This window comes from Vigna unguiculata, chromosome 1 (assembly GCF_037176805.1).
Source record: "Vigna unguiculata cultivar grain cowpea cultivar isolate G323 ecotype 2 chromosome 1, ASM3717680v1, whole genome shotgun sequence".
Lineage (NCBI taxonomy): Eukaryota > Viridiplantae > Streptophyta > Magnoliopsida > Fabales > Fabaceae > Vigna > Vigna unguiculata.
The window spans coordinates 33,363,498-33,382,762 of record NC_140792.1 but is presented as its reverse complement, the minus strand read 5'-3'; the positions used below and the strand labels follow the sequence as shown (position 1 = coordinate 33,382,762).

Below are 19,265 nucleotides of genomic sequence, written 5' to 3'. Positions count from 1 at the left end.
CTCTGAAAACCTGCATTGTTTTTTTTTTTATCCTAACTTTGAGATGAAGGAGAAAAGTACAAATGGAGGATGAGAAATACTCTAGCTAAATTATTCAAGACCAAGAAGGAAAAATTGAAAAGAAAAACTATGGACAAGACACATACAACATAGAATGCCTGTCTCTGTAAATTTACCAGATGCTTCCCCTATAAGACAAATAACAGTATTCCAAAGTATGTAGGAGAACTTCACATTCTTAAAGACAACTGATGGCCAATAGAGATTCTAGTGTTTCTTTCGATCAAAAACTCTGAGATATACATTGAGACATCGTAAAATTATCACATAGTAACTACTGAAGATTGTTGAGGCATGCTTGAAAGGAAAAGAACATGAAAAGGGAAAACTGAATATTATTCATGCTTGAAAGGAAAAGAACATGAAAAGGGAAAACTGAATATTATTCGATGTGTTGAGAATAAAGAAAATAGGATTTGAGATTAATCTCCTTTGTGTATAAACCACACATAGGGTAATCTATTTATAATAGAGAGAGGTACAATTAAAAAGAGTAACTGAAAATAAATAGAGTAAATAGAAGATATTGTTTCATATTGTGATTAACAATATCTTAATAATATCAAACAATATCTAAACAATATCTAACACTCCCCCTCAAGCTGGAGCATACAAATCGTATGTGTTAAGCTTGTTACAAATATAATCAATTCTAGGCCTACGTAAAGACTTAGTAAAAATATCTACTAACTGATCACTTGAGTTAACAAACTCAGTTTTGATGTCTCCAAACATGATCTTTTCTCGAATGAAATGCAATCAATCTCAATGTGTTTGGTCCTCTCATGAAAGATAGGATTAGAGCTAATATGAAGAGCAGCCTGATTGTCACACACAAGTGTCATTTGAGTAACATCTCCAAATTGTAACTCTCTAAGCAATTGCTTGAGCCAAACAAGTTCACAGGCAGCTGAGGCCATAGTTCTATATTCTGCTTCTGCACTAGATCTTGCTACAACATGCTGTTTCTTACTTTTCCATGAGATCAAGTTACCACCAATGGAGACACAATACCCAGATGTAGATCTTCTATCAGAAGGGGATCCTGCCTAATCAGCATCTGAATAGCACACAACTCTTGTATGGTTATTAGAACCATATAACAATCCTTTTCCAGGGGATCTTTTAATATACTTCAAGATACGAATGACTGCATTCCAATGATCTTCACATGGGAAATTAAGAAATTGGCTTACCACACTTACTGCAAAGGAAATGTCAGGACGAGTAACGGTAAGATAATTCAATTTTCTAACCAATCTTCTATACTGCTCAGGATCAAATATAAGCTCCCCCTGATTTGGTAGAAGTTTAGTATTGGGATCCATAGGTGTATCAACAGACTTTGAACTCATTGACCCAGTTTCCTCCAGAATATCCATGGCATACTTTCTCTGAGATATAACAATACCATCATTGGATTGTGCCACCTCAATACCCAAGAAATATCTGAGTTTGCCAAGATCTTTGGTATGAAAATGGTGACAGAGATGCTGTTTCAACTGAGAGATGCCATGGTTGTTACTCCTTGTAAGAACGATGTCATCAACATATACTATCAAGTAAACACATCTAGCACTCGAGTGTTGATAAAAGACAGAATGATCTGCTTCACAACGAGTCATACCAAATTGTTGAACAACATTGCTAAACTTTCCAGACCAAGCCCTAGGAGATTGTTTTAGGCCATATAGGGATTTGCGAAGACGACATACCATCCCAAAAGACTCCTCCTGAGCAACAAACCCAGGAGGTTGCTCCATATAAATTTCTTCTTGCAAATCACCATTGAGGAAAGCATTTTTAACATCCAGTTGATAAAGAGGCCATTGTTGAAGAGCAGCCATGGCGATAAATAAACGAACATAAGTCATCTTTGCCATGGGGGAAAAGGTATCTCCATAATCCAACCCAAAAATTTGAGTATAACCTTTGGCCACAATACAAGCTTTGAGGCGATCAATAGTACCATTAGGTCCAACTTTGATAGCAAACACCTATCTGCAACCAACAACAGATTTCCCAGACGGTAACGGGACTAGTTCCACTGTTAAAAAGAGCACTTAGTTCATCTGTCATGGCCTGACGCCAAGCAAGATGGCTAAAGCATCACGGATAGTTTTTGGAATGGTCACAGAAAAAAGAGAGGAAAGACATGTATAAAAAGGTAATGACAATCGATGATAACTCAAAGCAATATAATAACGACAGGGATTACGGGTAGAACGTATACCTTTTCGGAGGGCAATGGGAAGGTCAGACTCAGGTGTTAGATCCGGAGGAGATAGAGTAGTAGGCACTTGAGTAGGCACTTGAGTGGAGTCACATGATGGTGGTTGTGATCGGTTTCGGCGACTATAAACCTGAAGAGGTGGTGGAGGAGAAGCTGACTGTGGAGCAGGGACTGAGGGTGAAGAAGACACAGTAAGAGGGTCACAAACAATAGGAACATTAAAGGTACTAGGAGAGTTGTCAGGATTGGATGGAGTCAGAGGTGAAAATTGACTCTTAAAATAAAGGGAGAACTCAGCAAAGGTGACATCTGTAGACACAAAATAACGGTTAAGAAAAGGAGAAAAACATTTGTATCCTTTTTGTGATCTTGTAAACCCTAAGAAAACACACTTATGTGATCTAGAAGAAAACTTGTCAAGACCAGAACTAAAATTATGAACAAAACATGTAGACCCGAAAACTCTTAGAGGTAAGGGATGAAAAGGTTCATGAGGGAATAAAATAGAATGAGGTATGTTATTCTTTAAAATCGAAGAAGGCATACGATTAATGAGATAACAGGCAGTAAGAATGACATCACTCCAGAAATGTTCAGGAACCTCTCCATGAATTAAAAGAGTCCGAGTGGTTTCAATAAGATGTCTATTTTTACATTCAGCTACACCATTTTGTTGAGGGGTATAAGTATAAGAAGTTTGATGCAAAATCCCATGAGAAGCCATAAATTGTTTAAAAGAATGAGAAAGATATTCACGACCATTATCATTGCGCAAAACTCTAATAGAAACACCGAACTGAGTTTTAATTTCATTAAAAAAAGATTGAAAGATATGAAATAATTTCGAACGATGTTTCATTAAAAATAACCAAGTACATCTGGAATAATCATCAATGAAAGTAACAAAGTATTTGAAAACCTAAAGTAGACTCAACGCGGCTAGGACCCCAAATGTCAGAGTGAATCAAGCAAAAGGGGACGAAGCATCACGTGTGACACTACGAAAAGGAAGTACGATTATGCTTGCCTAATTGACAAGACTCAGAATCCAAACAAGACAACTTGGACAAGGCAGGGACAAGCTGGTGTAACTTGAGAAGGCTTGAATGACCTAACTGAGCATGAATAAGAGAGGGAGACTCCATAACTGCACCAATGAGTGTAGAGGGACGGAGATGATGAAGACCATGAGACTCATATCCCATGCCAATCACCTGTTTCGAACTCTGGTCCTGTAAACAAACAAAATTGTTGGTAAAAGAAACAACATAATCAAGGGAACGAGTTAGACGACTGATGGACAATAGGTTAAAAGGAGACCAAGGGACATAAAGAACATTATCAATGGTTAAAGAAGTGAAAAGTTTAACAGTGCCAATACCATGAGATGAGACTCTAGAACCACCAGCCAGTGTAACAGAAGGTAAAGGATTAGTAGAGGATAAAGAAGAGAACAAAGATTTGTTACCATTAATATGATTAGTGGCTCCTGAATCAAAAACCCAAGGACCAGGAGAAGAAGATTGAGTCAGACCAACAAAAGATGTACTTGTGCGAGCAACAGATGCAGTGGAACTAGAAGACTGTTGATTCTTATACCATTTGAGAAATTTGTTGAACATAGTAGGTATATTGGATGAAACAGAAGAGATTTCAAAACTGGAAGAGACGCGGCTTTGAATGGTGCGTGAGGGACGATCAGAACCGTATGGTCGCCGGTCGGAACTGACACTCCGGTGGCGGCAACGGCGACGAAAAAAAAAACCTTAAGCTCTAAATACCATATTGAGAATAAAGAAAATAGGATTTGAGATTAATCTCCCTTGTGTATAAACCACACATAGGGTAATCTATTTATAATAGAGAGAGATACAATTAAAAAGAGTAACTGAAAATAAATAGAGTAAATAGAAGATATTGTTTGATATTGTGATTAACAATATCTAACAATATCTTAATAATATCAAACAATATCTAAACAATATCTAACACAATGAGTTTGTAATACAAGCATTAATCCTCTTTTATAAGCTAGGGAAACTAAATATATTAAGCAAAGTAGGAAATGTAGGAAGGAAAAAAATCTATCCATATAGTTACAAATAATATATACTCAATATACAAGAATATTCTGTTCTATTCACAACACTCTCCTTCAACTTGGTGATTGAATATAACCATTCCTAAATTACTATAATTTGTTGGAATCTCATTGTGGGTAGTTCCTTGGTGGATACATCTTATCCATTGGAGTCCTGAAGAGACGTAAGCCAAAGTTATTAGTCTATTGTCCAGCTTCTCTTTGACGAACTATTTATTAATTTCTATATGTTTGGTTTTAGATATATTAAGAGCAGAATTGTCCAACTTCTCTTTGTCTCGGGTTTTAAAATCTGCATCAGCTTTGGCTGGACCTTTTGAGAGTAATATGAATCATTTGGGCCATTGAAGAAAATTATGGCTATTAAATCATAAATCATATATGGTTGGGAGATGACTAGCACCCAAGGGCAGTGGGTTGCCACAAGGAAAGATGATTATATTTCATTGCAGAGATAGAAGCAGAAATAGAGAGATATTTATTTTATTGTCTCTATATTGTTCAAAGTATTATACAAAGGGAACATTTATATTAGCTACCCTTGCAAATGCCAATAGATCAAAAGAAAAAATAGTATAACACAAAAAGGGAATGGTGGAAAAATGAATTAAAGGTTGTTAAAGATCTTACATCAACTAGAGATAAGAAAAATTTACAGTATATATGTGTGTAAATCTCATCTTACAATACAAGCCAGTTTTGTAGGATTGTGTTTGGCTTAAAGTCCACTTCTGAATATGATGTCAGAGCCATTTAAATGGCAATGCTAGCGAAATTTGTTGTTTGTTAGGCCTATCGGACCATTCATAAATATCTAGTCTCATGTTCGAGATGTATATGCTTCAACGTAAGAAGAGTGTATTAGAGATTTCACATCAATAGGGATAAAGCAAATTTACAATATATAAGTGACTGCAAATCTCTTCTTACAAGTCGGTTTTGTGCGGCTGAATTAGACTTACTGTAGGGAAATATTATGTTGTTAGCAACTAGGTTTGCTAATGTATTTAGAGAGAAAATATTTTTTATATTCTTATTCTAATAATAAGTTCAATCTTCTAATAATAATGGGGTCTACGTAAAGTGGATAATTATAAATGTTACGGAGAATTTCATTGGGGTGAATTTTATGTTAGGCCAAATTTAATAGATTTCAAATAGTTATACATGTAGAAAAGGTTTTTGTAATTGTAATTCCTCACTGTTGAATAGCTGTGAACTAGGTTTTTCTCTCGTCTTCGGGGTTTATTATTCCTAAAGTTCTGTTTTGCTTTTCCAAACAGGGGAAGAATCTCCTTCTGATGGGACTGCTTTTATTTTTGGCAAAGATATATGTTCCCATCCAAAGGCTGCTCGTCGATATGTATGTTTCTTTGGAAAAAACATTGAAAAATTTAAGATATACATGAATACATCTGACCCTTCTTTGTCTATCTTAATTTTTACTCTCAGATTGGATATTGTCCACAATTTGATGCCCTATTGGAATACTTAACTGTTCAAGAGCATCTTGAACTTTATGCCAGAATAAAAGGTGTTCCAGATTTTGCAATGGAAAATGTATGTGTAAGAAAGTTCTAATTATCTTCATAGTTAGGATAATTTATGAAATAGTGTTCATTTGTGCATAATCATTTTATAATTCATAATTGTTGAATATAGAGAAAATAGAATTTGAGATTAATCTCCCTTATGTATAATCCACACATAGGGTAATCTATTTATAATAGAGAGAGATATGATTAAAAAGAGTAACTAAAAATAAATAGAGTAAATAGAAGATATTGTTTGATATTATGATTAACAATATCTAACAATATCTAAATAATATCCAACAATAATTTCCTGCTAACGGCCTTAGACATTTAAAAAGCCATTCTTTTTTATCTGGTTCATGAGATAAAAGATAATAAAAAGGAAAAGTAATTAAAATATATGTACATTGGCATTACACTTATCTAGTCTACAAATTCTATTAAAACAACATAATTTAATGTATCCTAAATAAAAAGGTTTTGGACAAATGTTTTTGCACAAACACTGAACAATATATCATGTTAGCTGTCAGTCGGTCTTTTCAAATAGTTGAGTTCTTAAAGATTTCTAACCATAAGATCAAACATATTTGTGTTAGACGTGAACAATGTACATGAGACCGGGAGAAAACCACACTCCACTACATGAAGCAAAAATTACACATAAAACTTGTGTACTGTTGAAGCACTTGGAATACTAACGACAGATGCAAGGAAAGAAGAAACCAGTGCTGCTTTTGTCCAATTTTACTACCCATCTTCATCTTTTTATAAGAATACCTTTAATTTTATTATATTTTCACTTTAGTAAAGGTCCATGAATCCTCTGATAAAATTTAAAATATATGAAAGATATATAAAGAAATCGGAGTTTGAATTAATTTACGCACCTAAGTTAAAATATGAACTGTGTTGTGAGTCTAACCATTCTTTAACTCTTGAAATAGCTGTCATTAAACAGTCTAAGACTTAAAAAGCAGTCAATGATTGCCAACATTGATCTATAGGATGATAGCACCAGTGACTTCCTATTATCCATTTTCTTCAAAGCCTAGTCATTTCTGTTGAAATTTATCCTTCACTTTGTTATTATACAGTCAACCATGGTCAATGGTCACCTATGGTCAATGGTCAATGATTAACTTGAATTGTTTCTTTTAAATCTGTACAGATGTTGTTTTAAGTACAGCTGTCAGTTTTGTATCTTGTAGTATAAATACATGTTGTACAGCATTTTCGAAGTGGTGATAATTCAGTAAAATCAGTTTGTTAATGTTACATTTTTATCTCCATTATGTCGTTCAAATCATCTAACACACTTAGAACAGAGTCAAACAAAATAAAATAGGCTTTATATGGTTTTGTTTGCTTGATTCCCATCAGTACTTTTAAAATATTAGAACAAACAACTAAATTCAATGGCATGAACATTGTTTTATACACACAAATATACAATGAAGATTAAATTTTTCAGGGTTAGAGTTGGAGTAATTTTATTCCTCATTATGTTATATTATATATGTGTGTATGTGTGTGTGTGTTCGCATGCATGTGTGTTCATATATTCTCTTTCAATGATTATTTGGACAGGTTGTTATGGAAAAGTTGTCCGAGTTTGACTTGTTGAAACATGCCAATAAACCATCATTTTCGCTTAGTGGAGGGAATAAAAGAAAACTGTCTGTTGCAATTGCAATGATTGGTGATCCACCTATAGTCATTCTTGATGAACCATCCACAGGTACAATAACAGTTCTCAATTATCTTATTTCTTTAAACATCATGAAAATGCATTTTTTACCATTTTAATTTTTAGAATCGCATTTAAATGTATCTTGGTCCTTGATTTATACGCCTAAATTTTTAGTTCATTTGGTTCTTTGTGATGCTATAAAATCCCAGTTCACCAAGTGGTCTAGAATTGAATATTTTTTGCCTTCAATTCTTTGATTAAAATTGTTCTAAAATAGTTTCTGCATATTTATTTGTTAGTGATTTTTATTTTGAAGTAAGGGGCATGTTCTCCATTCATGGATCTTAGCATAGGTCTAATGATTTTTGACACAAAGCAACTGGACCTCTCATTTCAGGATTGAGCTTTTTAAGCTATATATAGATATATAGATTAGCTGAGACATATTGCTATGCTTGATGAATTACAAAAGTAATATCTATGATTGCTGATTTTTTATAATTCTAGGTATGGATCCCATTGCCAAAAGGTTCATGTGGGATGTAATATCTAGGATCTCAACAAGACGAGGAAAGACTGCAGTAATTCTGACTACACACAGCATGAATGAAGCCCAAGCCTTATGTACCAGAATAGGGATAATGGTACAAACTTATTTTCGTTTCTCTTGACTCTTGAAGCTCTCTGCCTTGAACCCACAAACATATACCTATTATTTGTTTAATTTCTGAAGGTTGGTGGACAATTACGATGTATTGGAAGTCCACAGCATCTAAAAACAAGATTTGGGAATCATTTGGAACTAGAGGTATTTATGGTTATAGTAACAAAAGGCATTTTTTTATGCTTTTTCATTTTTCCTAGACAAAAAGTATCTTCAAAATATGTAATTCTTGGTTACCCTGTTTCCAGGTCAAACCTACTGAAGTGAGTTCTGTGGACTTGCAAACCCTCTGCCAAGCTATTCAAGAAAGACTTCTTGAAGTCCCGTCTCATCCTAGAAGCTTACTTAATGACCTTGAAATTTGCATTGGAGGCACTGACTCTGTCACATCAGGAAATACCTCCATTGCAGAGATTAGCTTGACAAGAGAAATGATAAGCTTAATTGGGCACTGGCTTGGTAATGAAGAAAGAGTAAAGACATTGATCTCTTGTACGCCTGTCTTTGAAGGAGCTTCTCAGGAACAATTATCAGAACAATTGTTTCGAGGTGGTATGTATGAATCTTCTATATCATTTGGAAACTTTTCAGAGTCAAGAATCCTTTTTTTCTTTGTGGAATTTATTATCAAGAATGAATTCGTATTGTGTTTAATGTGTTTGTAAGTATACATGTATTGGCCAAAATCCTTATTTAATAAAATACTAAAATTTCTGGAAAATCGAACTTTCACATTTAAATTATCTTATAATAACAGAAGCAGAGATGTGTGAGTGATATATTTTAAGCAGCGTTTGCAAGTACAAGAAAACCTTGGGTGCCGCTTAGGCTGTACAAATTCATCTTATGTCCTGTGTGCATTCTATTAAAAAAATGTGTGTAAATTGCATGATGGTTTTCAAACTTTAGTGTGCTTTCGACTAACGGAATATCATTGTTTATAGTTAATACTTAATATTGTGCAAAGCAAATTCTTTATAAATTCTTCATCATTTTCATTCTGAGCTGAAGATGGAGAAACAGACATATATTTCATACCTAAATCCTGTTTGGATAAATTTTTCCAGAAATATTTATTGGAGAAGAAAATGTGATAAAAGTTTCTTCTGTATGTTCAAATTAGTTTATTTTGTAAAAGTTAAAATCAGATTTGGAGAAGCTAAATAAGATAGCTTTCACATTATCTTATGTATAAGCTAGTTTTAGATTATGGGAAAAGTTTATTTTATCTGTTTTCTACTTTGTAATGCAATGGCTTACAGAAAAGTTTATCTGAACATGTTCATACAAAGCCAAATGTGAGCCTTCACCTAATAGTAGCTTTAAAGAGAGTTGGTTCATGACGACAACGTAAAGATCTTATTTTATTTTTAATTGTGTTGGTAATCAGGTGGAATTCCATTGCCAGTATTTTCAGAGTGGTGGCTGTCTAAACAAAAATTCTCAGAAATTGATTCATATATTCTCTCTTCATTTCATGGAGCAAGATGCCAAGGGTGCAATGGTTTGAGCATCAGATATCAGGTTTGTTATGATTGAAAAACCTCGCATTGGATTTTTAGAAGGCATCTGTAATTTTTTAACTATTTACACTTGAAGTAGTTTTATTTTCTAACTAATTTCGTATTCAGGGAAACAAATGCCATACAGATATGAGAATCCCACTTCTCTTGGCTTTTATTCCCATATCTTCTCAACTCTTGCACTCCACACCAATATCTATTTTGTCCCTCTCTAATCTTCCTTAATCCATCGCCAATGTACTCTTGATTTCATTTTAGAGAAAATAAGTTCAGTTGTCATATGTATTGTTCAAAATTACTTTAAATCTGCTGAAACGGGAGTGGAACGCCTTTGAACAGAGTAGAGAGGGCAAAATTGAATGGAAGCAATCCCCTATTTTATGTTACTTTAGAAGAAGTCTTGAACCAGAAAATTTCAAACACGTGAGTTGTTGGGTGAAAAGCACGTGAAAAGTTTAGATGTCATGTCCCTTCATGCAAATGCCCTTTGGACATGAAGCGTGGGTAATGTGCTAGCCTACCCTTCCTTGTGCTAAAACTTAACTTTTATTTAAAAGAATGGGAGCAACAGGCATCCATTTCTTGATAGCCTAGTATTGGAAGCGGCCTGTATTCTAAATCAAGTATCCCAAAACCGAAGATACTAGGTGAATGCACATATTATTCTAAAATCAAGGCACCTTGTAAGGTATATCTGTTTACCCTACAACCAGAGATATTTGGATCCTTCTTTTACATACCTATCCTACGGATTCAAAGTGCCAGAAGTAGACAAGAAAAATGAATCTTTACCTTTCTCCAACATTACTTCCATGTAACCTGAGAGGTGTTGAAAGACTTTTATTAGTTCTGAAGTTTCCAACCTTAAGTCAGAAACATCCAAGAATGAGTAAGGAAGAGGTGGGATTGAACTATGGGGACATGTAACTAGTTTGATTTTCTCGCTTGATGCAAGAAGGGATAATACTTGGTTTATGTGCATTCTAATTGTTGGAGATCTTACATCAACTACAAATATAGTTGGATTATAGTATGTATAGGTGCAGGTCTCACCTTAGGAATCAATTTTATAAAATTGAGTTAGGCTTAAAGTTTATTTTCTAATATTGTATTTAACTCTATTTTGGCAAAGTTTGTTAGGCTTTTCATGCCACTTACTATCGGGCCACTATTGGACCACCTACAAATATCTAGTCCTTCTTTCAAGATGTCTAGTCTTTGATTTAAATGAGTGTGTCGAAGATTTCACATTGACTAGAAATATGATCAAATTATAGTGTATAAATGAATGCAAACCTCATCTTACAAACCATGTTTGTGAGATTAACTTTAAAGTCCACTTTCTAATACTAGCCTTTGACTTTTTGTCTAAAAAAGATGAAAGATATAACTATGAAAATGGAGAGACAAATTTGTGGGACATTACTGGGGCATAGTGTTAGACTTCTTTGAATTGGCAGATTACCTCTTGATGAATCAAATTTAGAGACTGAACTTTTTTTTGTCTCAGACGAAGGTTACGGAGAAGAGAAGAATGAAACTACTAGTGTTTGACAATAATTTAGTAGTGATGTTTGTAGATTGTAGGCTATTATAGTCAATATTGAAGTAAGACTAATATTTAGGCGGAAACTATATTTCTTTTGCTATGCTCACAAATGTCTTCTTTGCAAAATTGTGATCATTATAATTATGGATTAATGAGAATTGATCAACATCTCTTTATTGATCAATATTATACTTCATAGAAAATATTTTATAGATCTTTTTTATCGTATCCAAAATGTATTATATACTAAATACTAATTTGTTAATACTAAACTTTATGAAAAACTGTCATAGTTCTGTATCCGTATTAAATCTTACTAAGTATCCAAGCTTCATAGATCAAGATTAATGTCTAATGCATGAAGAGGGAGTATGTAGAAATGTAAAATCATTCATGATTCTTTACTTGATACCTTAACCTTTTAAAGAGAGTTTGGTTACGGTTTTGATGTCTTGAATAATGCCAGACATATCTTGTTATTGATGGTCGGCAGTTTATCTTCACTTTGTTCTGGCAAGGTGGAACATTTTGTATATGCATTTGATTGCAGTGTGTACAGGTTGAATTTTACAGTGGATATAGTAATTTATCTTTTGTTGACTGCAGTTACCATATAATGAGGATTTTTCCTTGGCAGACGTTTTTGGACTTCTTGAAAGAAATAGGTAAATGCAAGGGCCCTGTTGTTTATTTTTCCTGCTCATCAAAAAACGTGACCAAATTCCACCAAAATATCATTTGCAGGAATACATTAGGGATTGCGGAGTACAGCATCAGCCAGTCAACTCTAGAGACAATATTTAATCATTTTGCAGCTAATCCATGAGGTGCCCTCATTTTACAATCCCTTTCATAATTGCTGTTTGTTGGTTATAACGTGTTTAAATGTATCAAAATGATGATACTCCTTCACTTCTCCTGCCTGGATTAAACATAGAGTCCTTGGACGAGATTCTAAGGCCATGTATATTGTATAGTCAATGATTATAGTGCCAATGAATTGTAAATAGATTTCTAGTACTAAGTCCCTTAATCAATCTAACTGTTTGGTAGAGGGTGATCCATCTTGGGATTATCCTCAATGAATCTTGTTCCGTTCTAACACCCATTGGTGGAGAATACGGAGTTTGCTGCTATGCACTCCGCACCGCAGCCATCTACTAGCTACCAGCATACTCCAAAAAATGTGCTCCAATCATGAATATACTTATTATTTCTCAGGCAATTGCCTTTTACCCTTTGTAACTATTTTCTGGACATCATTTTTATCCATATTAGTGTACAGAACGTAATTTTGATTGTTAGTTGAAGTTTAGGAATTTAATTTTTGGAATGCAATATATTTTGAAAACTGAATTCTGGAAATGTATGAAATTAAAAATTTAGGCTACTGAGAACTTATTTTGAAGACCTTGTAGAGAAACGTCTACTTCTTAAAATTGCTCAAAGTTAATTTTGATATAGATGTGGTGTGGGTATAAATTTTGAGAGCTCGTCCTTCTAAACAAGCTTTTTCTTCTAGCATATCCATTTATATTAAAAATTATCACTTTGTCCTTTTTGTTTTATAACAAATTATTCAATTCAGTATAGTTATAAAATTTTATAATCTAAAATATATTTTTAAATTCTTTGTAATTGCACATATAAATGCATTATCAGAATGTACATTGTAGTTTGAATTGGCAGCACTTTTCTCTCTATCGTTATAGTTATGGGTAATATTTTTTGAAAATTTTCCTGCCTCAATACGTCAACCTTATGTTTAGTGTATCTCATAATTCGTATAAAAAATTCGTATAAATTCCTGTCTAAATTCGTATATAAAATTTGTATGTATGTCATAATTTGTCTCTATTGTTATGAATTCATATTTTTATTAACTTGTCAACTTGTGACAAATATATGTTTACGCTAGTAGTCCTACTGAACTTTCAGCGAAACCATATATATAATTTAGCATCAATGCTAATGCTTATAGTAAATATTAAAGAAATATAGTATGTGCGAGTCATGATGTTTAAATTCATCATCTTGTTCTTGTTTAGGAGAAGGTTGAACTTGTGCAAAAGGAGGTGAGATTGATGAAGATGATTAGCCTGGTGTAAATTTAAGCATAAACTGTCATTTATGCTGAAAAAATGTGAGACAATTATATATCCTTCAAATTCTTGTTTTTTTCAATTATATTTAACACAAGATGCTTTATTGTTCATATTCAACTTGTATGATGACATTTGAAGAACTTGCTAGAAAAAAAAAAAAGTTTAAATCTTTCATATAGGCTCGTCCTCTTTTGACTATTTGTGCGACATGTAGAAGATGTCATGTCATATGGACAATTAGAAAAACCATCTTTAATATGTTGTAACAAGTCTCCATTATCAATAAGCTTTTCATAGTCACATTGAGAAAAAAAAAATTTGTTTCATAAGTAATCGAGTATAATCAATGCATCATTTACACATTCTAAACTTTTTAATAATTCAAATTTTACAAAATTTAAACTAATCATCAGTTAGATATCATTTATGCATAAGAAATAATGATTTAAAAGCTTTAAGTGGTATGATAAACATCTAACATACTACACGTTTTAGGTCTTAGAGGACAGCCTTGACAGTCGTATGGAACTTCTAAAACGGTTCCCAACATAGGGGATTTTTTCTTGCACCCCATGTTTTCTTATTGCATTCTCATAAGTTAAAAAGTTAAATTTGTCCTCTTCTTCTCCCCTCTTCCTCCCCTACACCAGAGCACCTTCATACTTTCCTCCACCTCCATCCCATCTTCTCTTATCTCCATCTTCATCTCCACCCCATCTTTTTCTTCCATCTCCACTTCCACCACATCTCTTCTTCCACCTCCATCCTAAAAAACATTCATAAGTGTCCATTAAAACAAATGGAAGGATCATAATAATATAAAGTGTAAGGAAGAAGATGGAAAGATGTGGAATGGAACCATAATTACAATAGGTGTATAATTACAATTTAAAAAAATATAGGGGGTGCAGGAAGAAATTTCCCCAACATATTAGAGTGATATTTGCATTTTTGTTTCTGACAAAAATAAAACCTGGATGTATTTGTAATTTGAATTTGAATGAAAACAATAGTAAATTATTTTACATAATAGTCTCTTAAAATATTCTGATGCAAGAATTTACCCTCGTGTATACAATGCAGCGTTAGAGGAATTTCTATTATAGGTATTAGTCTTGCTTCATCTTGTCAATTCTTGTTTCTCCATTTTTGTTATAAATTATTGTCTGATTGCAACATGGATCACCCAAATTAACATCATGTTGTATTTTATACATAGCATTTGAGAATCTTTTTAGAGAATTCGTGTTCGTGTGTTGATATAATTTGTATGTTGTGTGTAGGAAACTAAATGTATTTTTGTTACATAAAAAAAATTAATCAACTTTGTAAGCATAATCATCGTAGAAAAACGGGTTAGTAATAATATGATTGTTCGAAAAAAAGTCTTCAAATCACATATTCACAACATTTAAATTCTCCTCTTCCCCTCTCTACAAGTCTCCCATTTTTCTTCGAATTTCCTTTTTATTATCCAAGAAATATTATGCATGAGATTGACAGATCTTTGTTGTTCATGAGAGGGACCTTGGCTTCCAATTTCTTTTATATAAAGATAAATTAATATATTAATAATTTTTTTTTTTTTACTGTTAGTATATATATATTGGTAACTCTAAACTTTTCGATGTACTTAAAATTGCAAAATGAGACAATTCAAATGTTGATGTTAGATATGCATTTTGTAGACCTAGACGTGCCCATCAGCGTTAACACTCCTAATTGTAGGATTGGGTCATAAACATGTGGTGATAATTTTTAGTGATTAATTCAGTTTGAGTTTATATCACGAATTTCTATGAAGTTAATGACTATTTAGAGATATTTTTAACAGGACCTCACATCTAACATGTCATCGATATCAATATCGAGTACCTATATTACACAAGATTTACTTGATTTTATTGCTTGGTTAATGAAAATGCATTTAACTTACACTATTAAAAGAAAAATCAAGTATTACATACTATCAAAATCTATCGATAAATCTAAATTTTCAGACTTTTGATGAATAAAAATTCGTTGATAAAATAATTATTAATAAATTTTACCAACAAAAATTTTAAATCCCTCAATAATCCAACAATCAAATTGTTATTTCTAAATTTACGTTATAGAAGGATATATTCTCAATAATTATCGAAAGATATTTTGATGAGTCCTAATTTACTGATAAATGTAACCATCGATTATTATTGAAGAATTATTCTATTAAAAAATTGATAGCTAACTTAATGTTATGTTAGTGACACAACAATCTGTCGGTAAACGTAATGCATATTTCTTCATCAGTGAATTATATTTCCTACACTCAAAATAGACATGCCAATATATACAAACCTGTCAATATAGGCACACATGCAATAGTGCAATGAGCTATATTCCCTACGTTCAAGCAGACCTATGGATAATTCCTAAAAAAAACATACAATACTTGTTAACATTTAAATCTTTAAATATATGTTTCAATTTTTTACAATATTGTATTACATAGTCCAAAGAGAGTAGAAAATAAGTTACTAAACTAATAATATGTTGATAGACATATTTTCACATGAAAAAAGCACCTAATAAAGTAAGAAAATAGATTGTTGATAAGTATGTATAAACTTCTAATAACCTATATAATCATTAAAATTATTGTCTTCTCGTTGAGGATCTCGTTCTTGTTGCTGGGACTGTGGCTCTTGAACTGGGTTGAGGTGTTGTTGGGATGATGTTAAGTTGGGGTGATGTTGAAGACAGGTCTGAGCATCAGGAAACAGATATTCCATGACTAAATTTTGAAAGTAATTCTCACAAGCATCGTTGTGTACTTCTAGTTGTCGCTTGAGATAAGAAAACCTCAGCCTTGCAAGTGGAAGAAGATGGTTGGTGCTAGAGATAACTCTTCTACCTGTGTAATTTGCAGCAAGTTGTCTTATTCCATATGGTCTTCTTTTATTTTTCTTTTCTTTTTCCACACTGACAACCTCAAAGTTGTCATTTTTTTCACAGACAAATGACAAATCATGTTGGATGAAGTCTACAAATTTCCCTCATATCAAGGTCTTGAAAAGTGAGCGTGATTTGTTGTTTGTAATGCCAAAAACCAGTTAACGATGATGGGTGAAGATGACTGCATTTATACATTAAAAATGGAGACCTAAAAGGATTAACATTTGAGATAGGAACAAAACAAAAATCACGTTATATATAGTGTAGGAATCAATATATATAGTTAACCCTTTTCGTGTTGAATCTCAAATAAAAACTGAGTTTCACTCTATGCAATAACAACATAATCTAAGCATTATACTAAATGCTTCCTTATAGTGCAACAGCGAAACGAAAGTGGAAGAGTAAAGGAGAAAGCAAATGGAGTCAGGGGAAGAGCAATAAGAAAGAGGAGAGGGTAATATTTCGAAATGTAACAGTGACATGAAGTAACAGTGGATTTCATGGGGAGTGAAGAAGAAGACCATTTTTTATACAATTACAGAACACTTTTTGTTTATTCTCCCGCAGCAATAAACTAATTAATGGCCTCTTGAGCCTATTTTAGTTGTGTCATCTTCCTAAATCACATTACATAATTACAACATATATGCTTGAGGGTGTCTTCGGTTGTTCCATGATATCCAAAGAAACTACAAATCTACCACTCTTTTTCAATAATCCTAACTAACTAATCAAATTTATGATTATTCCTTTTCAGTATATAATCTATTCTGAAACACTTTTAAGGTTCTACACATATCTATTTGCATGACTGAGACAGCATAATGCTTGCGCTTTCAGTCATCTCAGTTCTATTCCTCTTCATCTCCCTCCCTCCTTCAACCTCTAACCTCACTCCAAACAGCATTGGCCTTTCATCTTCTTCCTTCTCGTCTGCATCATCTGATGAATATTTGGCCACCAAATCAAGAAGCTCCTTGCACTTTCTTTTCATGCTCCTCAGCTCACAGTTCAGCACCCCATTCTCCTTCTTAAGCCTCTTGTTTTCATCCACCAGATTACTGTACCCACAATACGATGAAGTTGATGACGACCTTTGATCTTCATCAGAATCTTGACCTGTCACTTGGTTTCCTACATTTCCTTGTTGCTTGTTGTTGCTCCAAGCTTTTCTTCTCCGAATCTCACATAGCTCTTCTCTTTCACCTTTCTTGAACTTCTCATTCAGAAACTCCCATCTACTTGTTGCAACCTTACGAAAACCCTAAACATCATCAAATACTTTTTTAGTTCTGCTGCCAACTTTTGATAGCAAAATATGCAATTAACATGTCAGAACAGATGTGCAGAAGAAGCTATAATAATTCATGCACCAACACCAGAAGTTGGTCAGAACACATACATTGAATTTCATCACTCTGTGGGAAAACCTTATGACTTGACAACTCATCTTTTTGGTAAGAAATTAAGAAATGAAGTTACGAATATATTTTATTTTTTTAAATACTTTAAAAAAAAATGTTACTAAGTCATGCACGGCTTCACGCCCACTAAAATTGAATTTTGTTGGTGCTTGTCTTGAAAGTTTGATAAGTAGGTATGAACTCTGACCAGACGCATCAAACAGGGTAAGAATTCAAAACAAACAAACATAGCAGTATGAACAAAGTCATCACACTCATATCAGTATTATTGCACTGTTTAATTAATGTTCATTTCCAATAATTTTGTTCTTTTCTAGAACACTTCACTCTTGCTTTATATAAGGAGAAGATATTTAACACTTTTTATTAGATACCTAACTATAGAAAAATTCTGTTCAACCCTTCATATCCAATTTGAAAATGGAGTCCAATATTTATTTGAGACACTATACGTAATTTAATTAAGGTCAAGCTGTCAAAATAGTAAAACTAAACAACCAAGTAAATCGTGTCGTAAATTTTTTTGCAATATCTTCTGAAACCATCAAAAACTTATAACATGACATCAAATAAATAAAACACAGAAATCATATAAACACTAACATAGAGTGAATGAATTCATGGTGTTACGTACATAAGTATTTAGCTGGCGCACAAAGCTGGAGAAGTTGCTGTGCTTGAAGAGTGTTGGGAGGAGATCACGTGCAAACTCCGCCGGCTGCCACACCACAAACGCAGTCCCGTCGGCATTCCACGAGACGACGTTGTCGGTAGCCGGATCCTCCACGAGCATGTAGGTCTTCAGCAAAAACGGCGGCGGAGTGCACTTTCTTCCTCCTCCCAACAACAATCCTTTATTATCTTTTATTTCCATTTTGTTGTATTCTTCTATATTTGTCTAAAAAGAAAGATGGGTAATTTTTTCCTTGAATGAGAAAAAGTGTAAGAAGAGAAAGGAAAGATCAAAAAGATTGATAAGAAGAGAAGAGAAGAAGGGCAGTTAAGAACTCCCAACCCCAACAATAGAAACCCAACACGACTCCACAGTTCATGAGAATTGCAAGAGCTGAATTGATTTTGCTTGGCTATGGAAACCTTTCTCACAATGAATAAATAGTTGAAACGTAAGAACTAAGCCTACCCTATTTATTTATACATATATGAGGCTTCATGGCATGCACATTCTTTTACCCTAAAGTTAAAAATAAAGCAACTTGACTAAGTTGATTAAAGAAATGAGAGAAAGAGCAGCCCATTATAAAAGGCGTTGTTAAAATTTTGAATGGAGGATTGGAGAGAAGATGAAGTTTGCACGTGGGAGTGTTTGGTGGGATTCATTTTTTTTCTACCAAAAATAATGTTAGTTTAAGCCATTTAGGTGTGCTCATACTTTCTTTCTCCGTTCTTTGTTTTTTTATTTATATATTTCATTAATATT

The 19,265-nt window shown here is 33.3% G+C and overlaps 2 protein-coding genes across 7 annotated transcripts in view; one reads left to right on the top strand and one right to left on the bottom strand.

Moving 5' to 3' along the window:
* Positions 1-13,661, top strand: part of ABCA1 (ATP-binding cassette A1) — a 64,076-nt gene extending 50,415 nt beyond the window's left edge. For 4 of the 6 annotated variants that reach the window (XM_028072254.2, XM_085671713.1, XM_085671714.1 and 1 more), the window contains 9 exons: positions 5,678-5,757; positions 5,847-5,954; positions 7,520-7,670; positions 8,130-8,266; positions 8,356-8,430; positions 8,535-8,838; positions 9,677-9,810; positions 11,965-12,023; positions 12,103-12,766. In XM_028072254.2, the coding sequence (XP_027928055.2) occupies positions 5,678-5,757; positions 5,847-5,954; positions 7,520-7,670; positions 8,130-8,266; positions 8,356-8,430; positions 8,535-8,838; positions 9,677-9,810; positions 11,965-12,023; positions 12,103-12,184 (1,130 nt within the window). In that variant the 3' untranslated portion in view covers positions 12,185-12,766. Of the gene's footprint in view, positions 1-5,677; positions 5,758-5,846; positions 5,955-7,519; positions 7,671-8,129; positions 8,267-8,355; positions 8,431-8,534; positions 8,839-9,676; positions 9,811-11,964; positions 12,024-12,102; positions 12,767-13,406 lie in introns of those variants that run through there. The other 2 variants (XM_028072263.2, XM_028072268.2) reach the window with 2 other exon arrangements.
* A 3,173-nt stretch (positions 13,662-16,834) lies between these two features.
* On the bottom strand, positions 16,835-19,003 carry LOC114173795 (heat stress transcription factor B-3-like). Its single transcript, XM_028058405.2, has 2 exons — positions 18,462-19,003; positions 16,835-17,667 (listed from the first exon to the last, which is right to left on the bottom strand). The coding sequence occupies exons 1-2, from the start codon at positions 18,699-18,701 to the stop codon at positions 17,203-17,205; spliced, it is 705 nt and encodes a 234-aa protein (XP_027914206.2). The 5' UTR covers positions 18,702-19,003; the 3' UTR covers positions 16,835-17,202.
* Between the last annotated feature and the right edge of the window lie 262 nt (positions 19,004-19,265).